General features: G+C 35.8%; 2 protein-coding genes across 2 annotated transcripts; both read left to right on the top strand.

The window, feature by feature from the left end:
- Positions 1-31: 31 nt before the first annotated feature.
- On the top strand, positions 32-4,022 carry LOC133732354 (uncharacterized protein At4g15545). The gene is made up of 10 exons (XM_062159893.1): positions 32-446; positions 967-1,035; positions 1,636-1,689; positions 1,860-1,923; positions 2,103-2,177; positions 2,414-2,668; positions 2,953-2,998; positions 3,076-3,154; positions 3,272-3,403; positions 3,709-4,022. The coding sequence occupies exons 1-9, from the start codon at positions 135-137 to the stop codon at positions 3,362-3,364; spliced, it is 1,047 nt and encodes a 348-aa protein (XP_062015877.1). The 5' UTR covers positions 32-134; the 3' UTR covers positions 3,365-3,403; positions 3,709-4,022.
- Positions 4,023-10,953: 6,931 nt separating this feature from the next.
- On the top strand, positions 10,954-12,647 carry LOC133734547 (uncharacterized). Its single transcript, XM_062162176.1, has 4 exons — positions 10,954-11,510; positions 11,628-11,774; positions 11,874-12,071; positions 12,379-12,647. Exons 1-4 carry the CDS (start codon positions 11,040-11,042, stop codon positions 12,454-12,456), a joined length of 894 nt encoding a protein of 297 aa, XP_062018160.1. The 5' UTR covers positions 10,954-11,039; the 3' UTR covers positions 12,457-12,647.
- Positions 12,648-13,172: the final 525 nt, after the last annotated feature.

Below are 13,172 nucleotides of genomic sequence, written 5' to 3'. Positions count from 1 at the left end.
GGACAAAATTGTTGTTAGAGAATAGAGAGTGGGAATTTAATTCAAAAAGAAGAGAATAAAAATAAAACCTCCGACGCCATTTTTCGTTGTGCCCAAAGCGCGATTTAGAGACGTAGGAGGAGGAGCGATCGGCTATGTCGCAGGGAAGCGGAAGCGGAAGCGTCGGCGGCGGAGGCGGCGGAGGAGGGGGGATGGATTTTCAATTGCCGGACGAGATCTTGGCGGTGATTCCGGGGGACCCGTACGAGCAGCTGGATCTGGCGAGGAAGATCACGTCGATGGCGATAGCGGCTAGGGTTTCGAATCTGGAGGCGGAGGTCGGGAGGCTGGGGCAGAAGCTGAGGGAGAAAGATAGGGTTATTTCTGACCTCGAGGAAAGAGCCTCGCGCCTCCAGCATGTTAACTACGACGCCGACTCGCGGTTGAGAATTGCGGTAGAGGAGAATGTAAGAGCTCGTTAATTTTTTCCCTTTTTTTTTTTTTTTTTTTTTTTTTGAATTTGAAAGTTGGGGGTTTATTGAGCTTTGTTGTTTGATTTGAGAAATTTGATGAAAGGTTTCTTCAGATTTGGTTTAATTTTTCCGCAATTCAAACTAGCATTGACAGAATGTTAGAGCTTGAGTCTGAATTTTGAAATTGATTTTTTTTTTTTTTTTTGTTGAGTGGGAAATGAGGGACTTTGGCTCAGTAGGATTGAGTTGGGAGACTGGATTGTGGTTATTGGTGATAAAAGATATGAATTTGATAGGTTTAGTTGCGTTTGGCTTGTATGTTGAGATGAATGAGCTTGATAATTAGGACCAGCAGGAGATGAAAATAAACTTGAATTACTCCTCTTTTTGAAAGGAGACTTAAACTTAAATCATATTAGTCTTACTCATTTCTATGTCAAAGATCATTCTATCAGGCTGAGAAACTACTAATTATTATGGTTTTTTTTTTTTTGTGTTCTTGTTATTCGTGAAGATGAGGCTTTCCAAAGAACGAGATTCAGTGGCAATGACTGCTAAGAAGCTTAGCCGTGACTTGGCAAAGGTGGGATTTAGTATCTATTTTTAATGAGTTCTTTTTTTTTTTCTCTTTTTGTTGTATAAACTTGAGTGTATCTTAATCTAAGTGCCATATTGCAACTTCTTCTTTTGAGATGACAAGCAAAACTTACTCATTTGGGAGGAATATGGGGATGGCTTGTGGTATATTGTTGTACTAATATTTTCCTTTGTGGTATATTTGTTTTCTGTTTTGAACATGTTAATGGTGACATTTCAAAATATATTTTGTAAGTGATCATCTTTTAAAAAACATTGATTCCACAGCTTATTTAGACATGTGATATCAAGTATAGTACTGTTATAGGGAGGATATTGGTAACTTCATCTAAATTGCACTTTTCAGACCCACATGACTATATTTCAGCAATTATCGTGCTGGTTGTTGTGCCATAAAATTCTGACCTATTAACTCATAACTCTATTCCGTGTTTCTTTCTCATCCTTCCATTGTTCATTTCTTTGTTTTGGTTTATGCTGGTTTGTGTGGTCTATATGAAGGGAATTCGAACCTTATCTTTTCAACATCCTTTTATTCTTGTAGCATGTCGACCTAAGGACTAACATTTCCTATTTCTTTTCACAGTTGGAAACATTTAAGAGACAACTGATGCAGTCTCTAAACGATGATAATTCATCTGTAAGTATATCCTTCCCAGTTCTGTTTGTTTTCATTTTCTTTTATATATAGATTTAGTGATTTCAGTTTCTTATTGTTATTCCTCTCATGGAAGTTTTGCTGGTGGAACTTTATGTTCTTTGTACAATTCCTTTTTATGGAAATCACCAGCTATTTTTTACATCTTACAGCCAGCCAAAACTGTTGATATTGGCACCTGTGATCAATCAGTTCCAAAGGCATATCCAGATAAGGGTACTGATATTTGACTTGATTCCCTCTGTAATGAATTAAACCGTAGATTAGTGATGGCGCCCACATTTTCTACGGTTCCAAACTTAATTTTTTTTTTTTTTGCCTTTGGTTGATGGGTAATGTGCTATATATATATATATATATATTAAACGATGTGCTATGTTTCTTTGTCCTGCCAGATGAGGAGACAAATGGCTACTCAGCCCAATATTCGTCAACTGGTTCTACTGATATGGGGAACACAACTGATGAAGGTATATGCACTTGATTATATAGTTTTTGGATCTGTATGCTGCTCTGTGTGGTACTCTTAGACTAAGCACCAAACATTTGTACAACATATTCTAGATTGCATTGTAGAACATGTTATACAAACATTTCTACAACATATTCAATATGCATCTATTTGCTTTTATTCATGGTGAGTGGTGAGTGGTTATAAAATGTAATGAAGGGTGTTGTGACATTGCACCTAACTATTTGTTGACAGCCTCGAGGAATGCTGGGCAAAAGTTTTCATTGACTCCCTATATCACACCTCGTCTTACTCCAACTGGAACTCCAAAGATCTTTTCGACAAGTGGGTCACCTAGAGCATATTCTACCATCCCATCTCCTCAGCAGACCTCTGGTGCCACATCTCCCACAAAATCATATGATGGACGGAATTCAGTGTCTTCATGGTACGCATCAAGCCAGCAGTCATCAGCAGCAAACTCTCCACCTCGTGGACGCCCACTGCCAGGTTGGAATAGTTATTGCAAATTTTATGATTCTTTTAAATTTTTAAGACGAGTTTTCTTAATTTCAATAGGAACTCTTGGTTCCTTTATGTCCCAGTATATCCTTTGCTGCAAATTTGTAATTCTCTATCAAACCCAGCTCCACTCTTACTTCAAATTAAATTGTCTGTGTCTTTCAATTCAACAGTTAATTGTAGTTGGCAACAGTCTTTGGACATTCTTATACTATGCTGAATTACCTTTTGGCATTTAAAAGTTTACATGTTGTGCATTGTAAATTGTGTAGGGCGTACTCCTCGAATTGATGGAAAGGAGTTCTTTCGTCAAGCCAGGTAGGTCTAATTATTTCAAGTCCAATTGATTTCATGGTAGTGAGGTTTGAAACTGATTGAAATGTAATGCAATATAGGAGCCGCCTATCATATGAGCAGTTCAGTGCATTTCTGGCTAACATCAAGGAGCTAAATGCTCAAAAGCAAACCCGGGAGGTAAAACTTTATGGAATAGTTTTGAGTTTTGACTGTTTGCTAAATCTATGCAACTGAATATCTAGCTGAATCATCGATTACAAAAATAGTGAACAGTTTGTATACATTTTCTTCCAGGAAACTCTAAGGAAAGCAGAGGAGATCTTTGGGACAGATAACAAAGATCTATATTTATCATTTCAAGGATTGCTTAGCCGCAACATACACTAGTGTCCCCCACACAGTTGCTTGTAACATTTATAATAATCAGTAAGTTCATCCTCAGTTTCTCTCTCTATCCCTGCATTAATATGTGTAGATGATTCCATGCATAATTAATATTCTGGATTTAGTGAATGTGTAAAAGTCTTGGCTGCCTACTGGGTTCTTTTTAGTTTTTAATGTTCTTTCTGAATTTGTGACTGTATGTTTGTGTTTGCATGGTGGCCTGGTTTCCATGTTTCCTTCCCTTCACTTCGTTCTTTTCAGCTTTTGACCCTCTTCCGTTTGGGCAGTTTGTGTTACTCTGAATTTTGAGTTCGATGACCATAACTCAACAGTTAACTCTTATGCAGGTCGAGCAGTCTGGCACCTCTCCTTGTAGGCTGTGGATAGAACTTGTTCTCACCTGCTATGAATGGAAGGTCCATGGCTCTTTCTCTGTCATATTATCTGCCGAGATGTTTCGACATCATGAAATCTGTTGAGATGTATTCAGACATTTGTTGAGATGTAATTAACATCAAGTTGAGTTTCAGCAAAGTAGAGTAGGGTTTTGTAGGCTTCAGTTTGTTCTAGAATGCAGGTATGCCGTGTAAATAGTTGCTTTATTCTTTGGATTACCGGCTCGGTTATTTAAACTAGAACAAAGTGACATTACTTTCTTGACCTTGCACGTGTAAAGAGGGAACCCTCCTCTGTTGAAGTGTTTGCTAATAGTTTCTGGTACTAGTGTGTAAAGCAGGAAGGCCCAACTGGAGAAGATGAAACTAGGACTTAAGAAACAAGATAAAAAAGAAATTATATATTCTCTTTGGATCAGATAGGTCTTAACACCAACAATTATCTAGCTAGCCAGCTTGTTACATCATATTGTACCCATGTGAAGGGATGGATAAATATGAATAAAGATCGACGAACAGGGGATGAATTGAAGACTGAAATGCTTCTAGATAAGCCGTCAAATATGAATCACGACCAAATCTCTACAATGTGGGCCCAAGACGAAGAAATTGATCTGCTATTATATGGCTCTTGTTGTTCTAATCTTCTAATCTTTTCATATGCGATTCCTGCTTGAGCCTCGGAGAAACAAAGCTAAATGAAGTACTTATTCTACTACATGAGAACTGAAGCTGTCCTAACCAACTTATGAAATAATGTGTATAACATGACCCATCTCATCTCTGGAGTGCAGTGCACACGAGTAGCAATGGTAGATCGATCAGTCATCAATCAATTACCCTTTGCAAGTTTTACATATTATGGCGACTATTACAAGCAATCTTTCGCCTAGGGTTTGAACAGTTTTGTCAAGTTCGTGGCATTCTACGTATGTTCCTGTTGTGTTAATTGCAATGAAAGTTCGGGTAGCTGATATGATCCAATATGCATAAATGGTATAGTTATCATCTGTTTTATAATAACTTAATAAGCCACTTAAGTACAAGTACTTGGTTAAGGATATTATGTGAGACAAAGGGAATAAAGTGGTCTTCAATGTACCACATTCTGAGGTAAGAGAGTTTTGCTGTTTTCCGCATGAAAGTATAGCCAATGCCATCGAAATGGTTGGATATGAAAGAATATATCCGAAGCAACAAAAACAAGCTAGCTACACAATGTGGTCGAGAGCGTAGCAGAATTGGTCTGTTTTTAATCTGTTTTCAGCTCTAATAATAATATCTTTCAATTGCGGAATTTAATTAAATTTCGAAATGGATTTCTTGATTGACTCCTCTCCATCCCTTATTTTCTTCACTGATATCTTCTGGTTTTTCAAACATATCTTCCAAGCGAATACGAACCAGAAAAAGCACTAAAACGGCATTTGTTGCTTAGCCTGGAAGAGAATTGGTGTGTACGGGAAAAGTCTTGACAAATCTGCTGCAGGAGGATCTGTTTTGGGAAATAGAAACAAAAGAAGGCAATACATGGACAAGAATAATTCTTGGCTGGTAAATGATGGGAAGCACAAAAGCATGCTGCTGTACGTTCGTGGTGATCTTATGCTCTCCTGAAATCTACCTAGATTCATTTCAACTCGACAGGCACGTTGTACCAACATGAGCATGTTGGACTTGGACTTGGACCAGGGATAAATAATATGCAATGTGTTTAAAAATATGGCATATCTTTTACCATTTTACTCCCATATATATATGCGTTGTTGCTCCGTATATCATGAGCATCCCTACCTTGCCCTTGAAGACAATTATTATTATTTTTTTTTTTATCCGTATGTCATTCTTACGCAGAGGTTGTGCTAAATGTGCCAGTACTCCATTATCTTATTTTTAATAGAATTTAGATTGAACTTAGAGGTAATGCGATATTTGCAAGGGATTAAAAAGCTAAACTTTTGTGAAGATACCACATTGGACCAACCAATTATTTCTTAAAGTTAATCAACTTTTAAACACAAGATAGAATGATAGATACCCATTATTTTCCTCAGTCATATTAGTTCTTATTTTGTGCCCTTCTCAATTTGTTTATATCCAATTCTGTTGCTATGCTGTGTCGATCTAAACGAATTGGTAAGTTTTTAACTGTTGAAAGAGAACTACTTTATGGTAAGACGAAAAAACATGCCCTTGTTGTAAAAAAAATGTCATTGCAATTTCTTAAAGCTAAAACTTTGTTTTAAAACTAAATTCTGATAAGAAAGTAAGATGGCTTTGCTGTAATTCCATAAGTTTTCATCCATACACTCCAAGATTGATATAATTGATACATGATACTCAAATGATATGATGCCTGGAGACCGTGTCTAATTGATAGCCCCTTCTGAAAGAGTTGCGGCTTAAGATCATAAAAATCTCTCAAATTGCAGACAATATTTTTGTGAGGATTCCATTCTTTATTAGATGTCAAAGGAAGAGATGGAGTTACTTACATTAGGATCAGCTTCTTTGCATTTTCAAGTGGGTATTAAGGGTCAGGCTAGCTGGCTAGGGTCGATGGGATGGAATTTTAACAGAGGACCTGATACTATGTACTACTACTGCCTACAAATCTTTTAGTTCTATCTCATATATTTTGACTTTATGTGGCAAATAGCTAGTGAGAGATAAAACTTCATGCTTAAGGGTAGGGTACCCTAAAGTGCTCCTCATACACTACTTAGCTTCATGATAAAACAGGTCCCCAACTTGTTCCAATTGAATTCTCCAATATTTAAATTGTTACTGGAAGTTGGTATGACAGGAAAGCCAGGAATCTTTCAAAGATAACAAAAGAACATGGAAAACCTCTTTAAGAGAAATCCTTTTGAACCAGATATTCCCTCCCCCTTCAAAATCAGAATTCAGAAAAATATAGAAGAAAAAAAGAGAAAGCCAGCACTCCGAACTATTTCAAGCCTAGTCAATGGATGATGTAGAACAGTTGAAGGGAATTCACATTTTAAAATAGAGAATATGTCACAAACAGTTTCCTGATGTTTGTGTCATTCAACACTTTAGTTCCCAACATTCTAAAACTATCACATTGGTCCCTCAAAATTTAATAACACCATTCACTTTTCCATTTTTTGAATGGTATTTAAATCTCATCCTCTTTTTTTTCTCCACCACAAAATAAATAGTCACCGATCACTAACTAAAAATAACATGCAAAATGAGAAGTAATTAGAATAATTACTAATTAACTAACATTAGAGAGGGAAAGACGAAAATGTCCTTGGCAAAAAGGAGGAGTTGACTGTATTATTAATGAATGTATTAAAAGTATGTCGAAGATTAATTTTGAGATACCAATTGACTAACCAAAGTGTGGAATGACCCAACCATCAAGTATTGTTTATAATATTTAGAAACTTTACTATAAATTATGGAGAGAGAGAGAGAGAGAAAAAAAAAAGGACAGATTTCTTTTCTTAACTTTTCCTTCAGAAAAATTGAAAGAATCAATCCAAACCAAGTCCAACTCAACATACGTCCGTTTAGATGATTATTTGTTTCCTGATTAAGAAATTAAACTTAGCTTTGAACTTACCTCAACAAAAGATACCGTTATCTTATCGTGATAGGTAACAAACAAGTTACAAGTCAGAACGTGCTCGGACAATTATGCAATCCTACCAGCGTAAGACAGTTTTATGCAGCATATCCTACATATATTTATAATATCTATTAGCATGAAAATGGGGTTAGTTTGGCTGGATTTTTTTCATTTCAAAAACCTTTAAAGTTTAAACTAACAATTGCAACCATAACTAAACTCTAAGTATCTTTATATAGCACTAGGGAGATTGATATATATTCCTTGACAAATTTAAGCTTCTAGTCGTACGATTGTTTCTCTCGCACATAAGAAGCAATATTTTTGCCATTTTACAGGTATAAGTTCTAATATCAAATCACATTTTAAGTATTCGCATGCAATGTTAAGAAACCATGTATAGTTGCTTACTCCAGATAGGTAAGCAAAGTACAATAGGAACCTTACCTTGTATGTGACTAGCAGAACAAGTTCCATGCTCATTCAAACTAACCAGCTTTCTTACCACGAGCATTTGTCCCTTCATATATGTGTCAAACAAAGATCCTAGACCAGAAGCATGAGGATAATTTAGTCACTGTACTTGCATGACGAATGTAATGGAAAAATATTTGGGTCGAAATTATTTGATGAGTTCGTGCGTATAAACTCCTTTTCAATTGCATACATTTTAATTTTAATACTCTGAAATGTTCATATTTTAAATCTCTCTTTAAATATCGCATCTACCAAAAGTCAAGCAAATCCAAAATCATTGATTCATTAATCTATATCAAATAAATGAACAATTTTAATAAAATAACATTCTCATAACTAACCGTTCATCTTTATTAACCCGATTCACCATCGAGGGTAGAGATCACCAACTCAAAGAATAAAAGTGATTTCCTTTCATTGACATTTTATGAAATAAATAACTCTTTTTTAGTTGATTATTTTTGTAATAGCGATATTCAAAATGTGATTTAGAAAATGGTAATTTGGGTTATAAAACTAAGATACATGCTTGGTGAAAAAGGACAAAATGAAAAATTTGGACGAGCTCATCCAATTTAGTTTTTATCTAAATAATTTTCTTGGCATTGCAAAATCAAGTTTAATTGGGGAAATGGTCATGTTTGATTGGGGGCATATATGTTGTACTTGATTTGTTGATGCAAAAATCATACAAGGCCATGTGTTAGATTCTTGGTCTATAAGTACTTGGGTAGGGTAGGTCTTTAGTAGAATTTTTTATTTTTTTGGTGAGAATCTGTAGTAGTACTTGTGCGTGTACAGCTTTAAACGGTGCAGGCCAGGAGAATAGTATTCACCTGAGGCCCTCTGTTTCTGATACAGAGTCTTCCAGCTTTTCCTTCTAACTTGCATTGCTTAGATTGATTCATATTTCCTTTAATTCTATATAGCTTTGTGATTCCTTATTATTTGCTTAGTAAACTAAAATTTCTCTATCAACATCACGTGAGAAAACTTTTTGGAACAAATTCATATATATAATGCTGAATTTAGAGAGCACGTCTTCAAATGAGATTTAACGGATCTCCTTGTATAATTATGTAATTCATTGATTAAATTTATTGGGGTTGTCTATGGTACTGGAATGTTCATCTTACACTCATTTTACATATAATTTAACTAAAATTACAGATGAATTGTTACTATGTTGACAACAAATTTACCACATTCACCTTATACTATTTACTACGTACATATAGGATAATCTGGTCAGCCACTTCTAACCAACCCTCTCACAGCTCAACACGTGTCATTTTTTTTCCCTTCCTCAAACATCTGAATTCCTTCTCTTCCTCTAGTCATCAAATGAAGTCTTTAGAGCAAATTCACCCGTTGAGGTCACTGGGTCAATATTATTCACTGCTTTTTGCCTTTCATTTCCACTGCTATCTAGGTCACTGGGTCAGATACTGTTCACAAAATGTCACTCTGGGTCACTTTCTGGGTCAATTTCGTGACCTGCAAACTGACATTCGGTGACCTTTTATGAACAATATCTGACCTAGTGACCTAGAATGGTGGAAATGAAAGGCAAAAAATAGTGAATAGTATTGACCCATTGACCTCAACGGGTAAACTTGCTCTTTTTTTTTTTTTTTTTTTTTCTTTTCATTTTTAAAAGAGGATCAAAGGGTTTCACTCCTACCCCCATGGTGACTCGAACCCATGACTTCGTACATAGGTAGTAGGTGCTCTAACCACTAAGCTAACACCACTTCGTCAACTTGCTCTTATTCCTACATGAAATTCTCTCACTTCAAGCTTGCTCCCCAGAATCAATCTCCACAATCAAGGCAGCACAAACAAGCCCAGGAAAAACCCACTTCCAAAATCTCATCTTTTCCTGATCCTCGTCTTTCTTCAGCTACAAACTCAGTAGCCCAAGATAGAAATGGCGCTGGAGATTCGAGTCGAATGTGAAAGATGAGTTCTCTGCAATCTGATGAATTGGACGAGAGATTGCTTTCAACTATGAGCTGTTGAAACGAAATTGATTGAGAAAGTGATAAATGAAATTAGTTTAAAATAAACAGAGAATCGATTCAGACTCGACGGTGGGTTGATTCCAAGTCTTATATCAGTCTTCATTCTTCAACACCAAGACCGAGCATTTCCTAATGGTTTGGTTTCGTGGGCTTCTTGGTTTTCACAATGATACAGATTCATTGATCGGTGGAGACCGGAGAAACCCATAACCATGCGTGGAAGAAGAGCTCCCAGAAGAAATCCGAATTAAAAAGATAAAGGGACAGTTGTTGAGCTTAATTTTAGGAGAGCCACAGCCAAGTATTGTCCTTACATATAATTGAACTAAGTTACAACATTGAAAACAAATTTATTCACAAACTTGTAATAAAGTTGTAGGTGCAGCAAATATTTCTAATAGAAATAAGATTACACAAAAATGGACTAACATAAAATAAAATAAAATAATAAAATAAAAACCACAATGACAACATATTACTGTCATATCGGTAAATGTATGTATGACATATTAGTATGTACTATAAACTCTCTAAATTTATTATCATTATTTATTTATTTTTATAGTTAATTCTCATTGTAATTTTATCTGACCACATAATATTTGCATAAAAACTAAAATAATGTAATGGATCCGATCCGATCCGATGATTGAATTAAGTTTGCATGTTGATCTAAAAAGCATGTATCAGTTTTATGATCTGGATACAACCTAACAAAACTAAAAGCAAATATCAATTGTACTTTGTAAGTGGAGAAACCCCCTAGTAATTCTCTAGAGTACTGTTTACTTTACCCCAACACGTAAATTTTAAGCCACGTACATGATCTATGCGGCTATGTCAAATTCATATCTAGCTAATTAGAAACCAGGTAATATTCTCAATAACAACAAACAAAAACTTAAATTACGCGTTTACAGCTCCACCAAAACAGTACGTACAGTGACAGTTGCTGAAGTTAGCTAGAGCTAGCTATGTTTAAGCTGCTAAATTAACTATTTTTGACTAATTAAGCAGCAACGAAATAGTTCGGGCAGAACAACTTGCCTAAAGCCAGTGTGCAGTTGTGCACTACCACCATATTGCTATTTATACAATTCGAAAACAAAGGCTAGCTCACCTCAGTAAACCTCAACTCCCACAATTAGTTGCTCAGCTTCCCTCCTCCCCCTCTTCACCTCATGGATTCTCAATTCTATAATGACTATTCTCTCCCTTCTGAGTTTTGCGGCTACCCAACTCCGGCTGTGGTGACCGGTTGCAGTCCAGGTATGGGTGGAGCAATGTGGGGTACTAGTAGTCGTGAAGAAAACCTGGTACCGATATTCTGTGATAACAATGGTACTGCTAGTTTTGATATCGTGTCACCGGAGTCTGACATCTCTTCGTGTGCTATTGGGGCGGCAACAACGTTCCCGGAGCTACTTGGGTTTTCGGAAGACGCCGTGGCGCCTGTTTCATTTTCAGAGTATAGTCATCTGGGGTTGAATGGAATTGCAGGGCTGAATCAGAATTTTGGTGGTGGAGATTCTTACCTTCAGCTATATAATAAAGGTAATATTATGCGTGATCAGTTTGGGGATCAAGAATGCTGTACTGGATTCATACCTGCTGATTCTAAGCCTCTTGGCCTTGCTGTTCAAGAAAATTGGGTAAGCATATTGAGCTTCTGCAATGTGTTTATATGGTGCAAGGATTGTTAATTGTGCATATTTTAATGAATAAATTAATAATTAAATACTAATTGTGTACAATTTTGTTGCATATAGGGATTCAATCAAGGAAACCAGGTGCCTACAATGGAAGATCAGTCGACAAATATGAAGGTGGGACGGTATTCAGAAGAAGAGAGGAAAGAAAGGATTGAGAGGTATTTGAAGAAAAGAAACCAAAGGAACTTTAACAAAACCATTAAGGTACACATCCCAGCTTATATATAAATGAAATATTTTTTCACCACATATTTTTTTATTTAGAAATATTCATTAATAGTGGTTATATCTGTCATGTTACAGTATGCTTGTCGCAAAACCCTAGCTGATAGAAGAGTCCGAGTTCGTGGGAGATTTGCAAGGAACTGCAGTAATGAACAGCTAATTAATGAAGATCTAACTCATCAAGAAATGGCAACAAAAAAGATTGATGCCAATTGCAACAATCATGTTTGCAATGACATATCTGAACAACTGTATTGTAGCGGCGGTGCCGTCCAGGTACTTACTACTTACTAATTCATATGCACTTGATGTTTGTTTGTTTGTGTTTTTTTTTTTTCAGTTTTACGTCAAAAGAAAAAAAAAATCTGAACCTTGACCTCTCATAATTCTGACATCTATCTTCATTGTCCATTCGTCCTGGCTAGTACCTAGGGATACTAAGTTTTACATGATATTGGAAACACTCTTGTATATAGGATCCCAGCCTTTTTTTAGTGGTTACTTAACTTTCCGAAAACTAATAATGATAATTACATTCTGATGTTAAGTACTGATCGTGTACTAATTGATCCTAAATTTACAGATCAAATATGACGAGGAGGACTGGCTGCAAGAAGCTATGGCAAGTCTAGTGTACTTACCTTATGTCACCGCTGGCTGAGATTTGATACATATGTATAGTGCAGCTAGCTATTAATATTGATTAACTATGTCTGTCTAATTGATTAAATGAGGAGACTGATGTTTTGAAGAGGGCATAGTCCTTGTAGAAGTTTCTAGCTAGCACCCATCTAATTAACAAGCTAGTTAATTACTTAGTGTTTGTATTTGTAATATAAATTAATTGGTCCATCGATCGGTTTTAAACTAGTTCATCATTTCTTCTTACTAAGGTTTAGTTGATTCATCTGTACGTGCTACCAATGAATCGAAATTATATATACATATATATATAGATCGATATAATAGACCAATGAATCGAAATTATATATACATATATATAGATCGATATATATTATATCTATCTATAACTAATTTCAACATTAGTTCAGTGCTTGTAAAGAAGCATATATAGTGGGATATGTGCGTACGTACCTAATAGTGGTGTTTCTAGAGGCATGATTTGATTGATTTGATCAAAGTGATGATTAAGGTTTCTATTCCACTTGACTACAAGTGCCTGCGGTCGTGTTTACATGATTCTGATTAGAGGGATAATTAAGGTTACTAATTCTACTTGACTATACATTAGTTTACAATTGGAATTTGATTAGAGGCATGGAAAGTTGGTAACTTCTTATTTCCACCCTCTTATCTAAAATGAACTAACATTCTGAAGCCAATCTTGCTTTAAGAAAGGAATCAAAATCACTTTTG

This window comes from Rosa rugosa, chromosome 2 (genome assembly GCF_958449725.1).
Source record: "Rosa rugosa chromosome 2, drRosRugo1.1, whole genome shotgun sequence".
Lineage (NCBI taxonomy): Eukaryota > Viridiplantae > Streptophyta > Magnoliopsida > Rosales > Rosaceae > Rosa > Rosa rugosa.
Note: the sequence above shows the minus strand (reverse complement) of the source record. Positions and strands in the feature narration are given on the sequence as shown.